The sequence below is a fragment of the Mus caroli genome, chromosome X (assembly GCF_900094665.2).
Source record: "Mus caroli chromosome X, CAROLI_EIJ_v1.1, whole genome shotgun sequence".
Classification (NCBI taxonomy): domain Eukaryota; kingdom Metazoa; phylum Chordata; class Mammalia; order Rodentia; family Muridae; genus Mus; species Mus caroli.
The window spans coordinates 69623025-69630203 of NC_034589.1; the positions used below are offsets into that span (position 1 = coordinate 69623025).

At 38.2% G+C, this 7179-nt stretch overlaps 1 protein-coding gene and 1 pseudogene across 1 annotated transcript; both read left to right on the plus strand.

The window, feature by feature from the left end:
• Nucleotides 1-4120, plus strand: part of LOC110286242 — a 12849-nt pseudogene extending 8729 nt beyond the window's left edge.
• A 577-nt stretch (nt 4121-4697) lies between these two features.
• Nucleotides 4698-5645, plus strand: LOC110286212 (olfactory receptor 13H1-like). Its single transcript, XM_021152684.1, has one exon. The coding sequence runs from the start codon at nt 4698-4700 to the stop codon at nt 5643-5645; it is 948 nt and encodes a 315-aa protein (XP_021008343.1).
• The last annotated feature ends 1534 nt before the right edge of the window (nt 5646-7179 follow it).

Sequence of the window (7179 nt, forward strand, 5' to 3'; positions counted from 1 at the left end):
GAGAGAGAGAGAGAGAGAGAGAGAGAGAGAGAGAGAGAGAGAGAGAGAGAGAGAGAGAAAGTCTCTTACTTTGGTTTTTCTGATGTGTGGTTATTTATTTCCTGTGTTTTCATGGATGTAGTTAACCTTCTTGGGTTGGAATTTTTCTTCTAGCACTTTCTGTAGGGCTGGATTTGTAGATGGATATTGCTTAAATTTGACTTTTTCATGAAATATATTTTCTCCATGTATGGTAATTGAAAGTTTTGCTGAGTATTGTAGTCTGGGCTGGCATCTGTGGTCTCTTAGAATCTGTAGAATATCTGTCCATGCCCTTCTAGCTTTTAGAGTCTCTGTTGAGAAGTCAGGCATAATTCTAATAGGTCTGTGCTTATATGTTACTTGGCCTCTTTCCCTTGCAGGTTTTAATATTCTTTCTTTGCTCTGTACATTTAGTGTCTTGGTTATTATTTGATGGGGGGATTTTTTTTTTTCTGGTTCAATCTATTTGGTGCTCTTTAAGCTTCTTCTACTTTCATAGGCATGGTCTTTAGGTTAGGAATTTTTTCTTGTAGGATTTTGTTGAAAAATATTTTCTGGGCTTTTGAGCTGGGATTCTTCTTCTTCCTCAATTCCTAGTATACCTTGGTTTGGCCTCCCATATTTCCTGGATACTTTGTGTCAGGATTTTTTTTACAATTAACATTTCTTTGACCAGTGTATCATTTTCTTCTATTATATCTTCAACATCTGGGATTTCCTCTTCCATCTTTTGTATTCTGTTGGTGAAACCTGCCTCTGCCATCCCTGTTTGCATACCTAAATTTTCATTTCCAGAATTACCCCTGCTTGTGTTTTCTTTATTGATTCTATTTCCATTTTCATGTCTTGAACAGTTTTATTTGTATGGGTTTTTCTTTGAGGGATTTATTCATTTCCCCTAATCACTTGTTTGTATTTTTCTAGATTAAAACAATTATTCATCAATTAATTTATTTACTGTATATCCCAAGAGCAGTTTGCTCTCCCTCCTCTTCTCCAAGTCCCCCAGTCTTCCCTCCTCTCCCTCCTTCCCCTTTTTCTTTACAGAGAAGGGAGGCCTCCTATGGATATCAACCCACCTTAGCATATCAAGTTGCAATAGAACTAGAAACATCTTCTATTGAGCCTAGACAAGGCAGTCCAGTTAGGATAAAGGGATCCAAAGACAGGCAACAGAGTAACAGACAGCCTCTTCTCCAGTTGTTAGGGGACCCACATGAAGACCAAGCTGCACATCTGCTACAAATGTGTAGGGGGCTTAGGTCTAGCCCCTGCATGCTCTTTGGTTAATGTTTCAGTCTCTGCAAGCCCCCCATGGTCCCTGGTTAGTTGGTTCTGTAAGTTTTCTTGTGGTAGCCTTGACCTCTGTGAATCCTTCAATTCTTCCTCTCTTCCACAAGATTCCCCCCACTCTGCCTAATGTTTGGCTGTGGGTCTGTGCATGTTTCCACCAGCTTCTAGATGAAGCCTTTCAGAGGATAGATATGCTAGGCTACTNTCTGCAAGTATAGAAGAATATCATTGGTAGTATGAGGGATTGTCTCTCTTTTATGAAATAGGTCTCAATTTGGACCANTCATTGGATGTCCATTCCCTCAATTTCTGCTCTCCCTTTACCTCTGTATATCTTGTAGACAGGACAGATTTTGGGTCGAAAATTTTGTAGTTCAGTTGTTGTCCCAATCCCTCCATTGGAAGTCTTGCCTGGTTATAGATGATGGCCATTTCATTTCTCTAGGGGACTTATTCATTTCCTCTTTAAGGACTTCTATCAATTTCATAAAGCTGGTTTTAAGGTCATTTTCTTGTGCTTCAGCTATTTTGGGATATTCAGGGCTTGCTGTAGTAGGATAGCTGGGCTCTGGTGGAGACATTTTGCCCTGGCTGTTGTTGGTTGTGTTCTGACACTGGCATCTAGTTATCTGNGTTTGAGATTATTTAAGGCTTACCTGCTGATTTCTGAGTATATCTCTGTTATATGGGTTACTACTGCTGTAATGAAACATGATCAAAAAAGCAAGTTGGAGAGGAAAGAGTTTATTTTGCTTACAATTTCATATCACTACTCATCATCAAAGAAAGTCAGGACAGGAACTCAAACAGGGCAGAAACCTGAAGGCAAGAGTAGATGTAGAGAGGCCATGGAGGGGTGAGGTTACTGGCTTGCTCCCCATTGCTTGCTCAGCCTGCTTTCTCACAGAACCCAGGACCACCAGCCCAAGAATGGCCCACCCACATGAATCACTAATTAAGAAAATGCCTTATAGCCCAGATCTTGTGGAGGTATTTTCTCAAGGTTCTCTCCTTTTAGATATCTCCAGTTTGTGAGTCAAGTTGACATAAGACTAGGCAGCACAGATTCCAAGTGCAGAAATCCCACGACCTAGGCTTTGAGGTTGGTGTATGACCTTGTTCTTTGACTAGAGGGTCTATCTCTTTACTCAACCAGGGAGCACATTTACTACCATATATTCACAAAGAGTCTACTCATAATTCAGTATTATAGTTCATGTACACTTGTAATTGTTTTTCCTAAGGCTCTTTTGCCAAGATTTTTATCACCTAAATCTTGCTCTGCCTAATAAGGCCAACAGCATTAACTAATCGACCAGATTCCTCCCCTTAACCCAATTGCATGTTGCAAAGTCCTGATTTTGTTGCAGTACCACAATTTGAATCCTAAGACTGGGAAGTCTTTTTAAAGTAAGTCTAGCTGGATATTTGCCAGATATTGTTGATCAATTTTACCAAGACAACTGAACTTTCATATTACCTAAACTGTTTCCACTGTAGCCCTGACTTATAGACAATGAGGCTTATAGGTGGGAAGGATATAGGGTAATTTGAATTCAGACAATTTTACTTCCAGTATTTCCATACTCCAGGCCTCTGAAGGTTTTAACAAGATTGTGTTTAGAGAGAGATGTCCCTTGTGCCTGTCCCAGGTGGACCTCAGGATCTTGGGACCAACTCATTGGGAAATGTTAATAGTTATGGAAAGAGTGAAATTTAGCCTATTCCTCATAGGAAAAAAAATCCTTATCTGTATCTCCATGTTCATTTTCTACCTTCATAAACAACAGTTATCTTCCAAGAGAACTGCAAGTCCATATTTCAGGTATGTGAAGACTTAACAGCTGTCCAAAACATTGTTGAGTTTGGGAAAGCATATTGTGATTTTATAAGGAAAAGGCTCTGTGTGAGATTGGAGATGACAACAAGAAATGACCACCTTCCAAAATGACTGTTGTGTTCTGGGTTGAATACTATGGCAGCAACATTTTCATCAGGAGCCCACCATGCAACATATCTGCCAGTGATCTTTGACAGATTCTATGGTCTTAGTTCTGTTTAAAATCAGCTGTGCCCAGGATTTTCTGAAGAATATTAATCCAGGGGTAGTCTTAAATTATAAGTAATTGTGGTAAACAAGAAATTATATCTTTTCAACTAAACTTAAATCCAAATAACAACTTTCAATGCCTATGTGTGAACAGGTCTCCAGCATTCTCCAGAAGGGAGATAAATAAAGATATTTGCAATCTACTGTTCTAGAGGCAGAAGGTTTGGCAGATCTTTGAGGATTTAGCCCATACTAGTTGTAGTCCTCTCAATTGTCAATTCTATGATATGGAGCACTGTAAGTGGATATGACAATTACTTTCCTGTATTACGGGAAAGTCGCCTTCTCTTCTCTACATCCACTCTGCAATCCTGCTTTGCTCAGATCATTTTCTAAGCCCTGCACCCTTTTTGAGGATCTATCACTACTCAAAGTATCCAAGTCACAAGGTGGGAAGCAGTTGGAGAAATGTGAGCAATCATATGACAGAGATTTGACTCACCAATCATGAGGTGGCAAAGAGGACCCCTTTTCTTGACAGGACTGTTCAAAGACTTTGGGGCACAGATAAAGTGAGGGGCAGGCTCATTTCTCTACAACTGAAGTGAGTAATATTTTTCTTACTAATTCTTATTTTGAAAACTCCAAAATATTATGTATATGAAAAGCTGTTTATATCTGTTTATTCTGTCATTGTTGCTTCAGGATATGCTGGAAATGATCAAAATCTCAAATCTCATCATTTTGATGCAATGAAGATTAGCCTATATTTTGTCAGGTTGAAAGACTATTTGAGACAAAAGCCAAAATGTGGTTTTCCCAGTCCAACAGAACCATCCACTTTCTCACATATAGGCACCCTGAAGAGAGTAGAGACACCCAGCATGACAGGTCTTCATTTGGTCCTTCCTCTAAATAGCCTTACTTACTAGTCTTAAATTTTCTTTTGTCTTTTCTTTATCCTGTGGTGCCATAGTATCTTTTTTGGTGTTTAAGTGATTGAATCACTGGTTTCCATTTGTGTTCAGGCTTCATTTAGCTTGAATTGGAAGTTCATGGGAAGCTTGTTGTCCAGAAGGCTCAACAGATCACCTTACATTTCTTCCTTAAATACTTGTCTTCACAGAAATCTGCAAATCTTCATCATTTCACTAAGGGATTGTCTTTATTTTTCAATCAAGGATGGGGGTGTGTTAATGAAACTTCTGTCAGTTTAGTGGCTTAAACTTTAGAGATGAACTTGTGTCAAAGGTTGATTGCTTTAACCAACATGGTAATATTACATTGACAAAGATTTGATTCTTCTGTTTTCTGACCCCTCCTGTAGCTGTGGATGAAGATAATGAATTATCAGGAAATTGGAAACTATACCAAAGTGACTGAATTCATTCTTGTGGGACTGTCTAGGCATCCCACATCCCAGAGTGTTGTCTTCTGGACACTGATGTTTCTCTATATAGTTACTTTGGCAGGAAACAGTTTGATTATTTTCCTAGTAGGAGGCAACTCTCAATTGCACACACCAATGTATTTCTTTCTTGGTAACTTGTCTTTACTGGATCTTCTATTTTCTACCAGTGTTGTACCCTTGATCATGGTGAATTCATTGTATAACTTCTCCACTATCTCTTACAGCTCCTGTTTTACCCAGCTTGCTTTCAGGGCTTTCTTAGCACTGGCCGAATGTTTTCTGCTTGCCATTATGGCTTATGACAGACTTGTAGCTATTTCAAATCCACTAAGGTATAATCTGGTTATGTCTTCTCGAGTATGTATTTTCATGGCTTTGCTTGCCTGGATGGCAGCCCTCCTTCTCACTGTTCTGCCCATTCTACTCTTTCCAATCAGTTTCTGTGGGCAGAATGTAGTCAATCATTTCTCCTGTGAGGTTCAAGCCATCTTCAAATTGCTCTGTTCTAATACCATTTCTTTACAGATTATGATGATAGCTTGTGCTGTCATTTCAATGCCAGTACCTTTAATTTTCATTCTTATCTCTTACCTTTGCATCCTCAAGGCTGTTTTAAGAATCCATCCAACTAAGGCCAGGCTTAAAGCCTTTTCTACATGTGCCTCTCACTTGATTGTAGTTACTATATACTTTGGGACACTAATATATATTTATATGAGACCACAGAGCAAAATATCTCACAATGGGGACAAAATTGTCTCAATATTTTATGCAGCAGTGACACCAATGCTAAATCCACTCATCTATACCCTAAGAAATAAGGACGTGAAAGCTGTTCTCAGGAGGGTAAATTGTGGGGTCAAGTCCTAATTCCTCAAGCACACAACAGCATACTAGATGGTGGTTTTAGTTTTCCTGGTAACTTCACATCTCTGATTGTCACTTTAGAAATGGGAAAGGACTTGCAAAGCTTTTGAATAATTGAAGTCACACAAGAACAAGAATTTTATGGCAAAAGTATAAAACTGCTTCATCTTAAGTAAAATTAAAATGCAAGTTCCACATGAGGACCAGAGTTTGCAAGTTCATGACAGAAAATTATTTATGGTCTTTATAGATAAATCGCATGCAATTAATATAGATAATAAATATTCCAGTTGGAAAATGGCAAAAGGGTACAAACATCCAATTCTGTAAAGAACTAACATTTACAGTTAAGCAACAATAGATTAACTATTGTTGGTACTTTAACTTGTATTAACTAAAAAATGAAAACATTTAGTGTTGATGAGGGTTTAAGGAAATGTCATTCAAGGTAGAATAAAAACTTGAACAGCCTTTAGGGGGAACAATTTAAATAACAATAAAAATCAAACTTTTAGGTTACCCATTTGTTTAGGAACATGGTCCCCAGATGACAAATATCTTCCCAATCGGCTGCTTAGAGAATAGATTGGTATATTTGCAAGCCTGATAGTTCTAAAAATATATAACATGGAACAAGCTGTCACTTACCATGCCTCTGGATCCTTCTCAATCTAGAAGAATCTTGGGACAATGGGTATTTCTCACAAAAGTTAATTCTAGCACCTCTGCTGATTTAGTAAGGAAGGTACAGAAAGTTGACTTATGCTGAATGAGTTTCTCTGATCCCTTATGATGGAGGATATCATGAAGCGTTTTCATGGCTGTGAACTTTAGTCATCAATTCCAGGAAAATAGCGGGAAAACTATGAGTTATCTTATATCATCATGCCACCTAGATGAGTCTATAGCACCGAAATGCTTGCCTATGTACATGCAAAATGCTTGTTAAAGCACTCTTTAGACTTGTAAAATGTTTTGAATGAAGGTCCTAAGTGCCCTTTTGATCAATGTCTAAATAAATTACAGTATGCCTATTTTATAGAACATCACATAGCTAGAATGCCCATCCCACCATGAGTTTCTTATTCTGGGAAAAGAAGGTAATCTGGATATATATTCTTTTGTAATTTTGGCAAAAGTTTGAGTGAGATAGTTGTGATGCCTCTTAGGGCTGGAGATGAAATTAGCATGTTGCTAAATTGTCCATATTGCATTATATTGTGGAAGTCATATGATTAAGTAAATATCAGTGGGATAAGAAAGTGTGTATCTTGTCCATAGATGGAAAATTGTAAACATCATAGGGCTGAGGACATAGATCAAGAATTAAGAAAAATACTGTACTATACCACAGGCTACTTTGTAAGCATTGTCATGAATATGTTATGTAATGTACTCAGATTGAGATCCCAGAATTAAACTTCTCATGATGTGAACCTCTGTTTGCTTATTCAACCTCTCAGAAGCCATCTAAGAAAGGCTATGGCAAGCAAGTGAGTTTTCTGATGATGGCCAACTCACTATTTTGCACGGCTGT

Coding starts and splice junctions, on each gene's coding strand:
- LOC110286212 (XM_021152684.1), top strand. CDS start 4,698: ATGAAGATAATGAATTATCAGGAAATTGGAAACTATACCAAAGTGACT.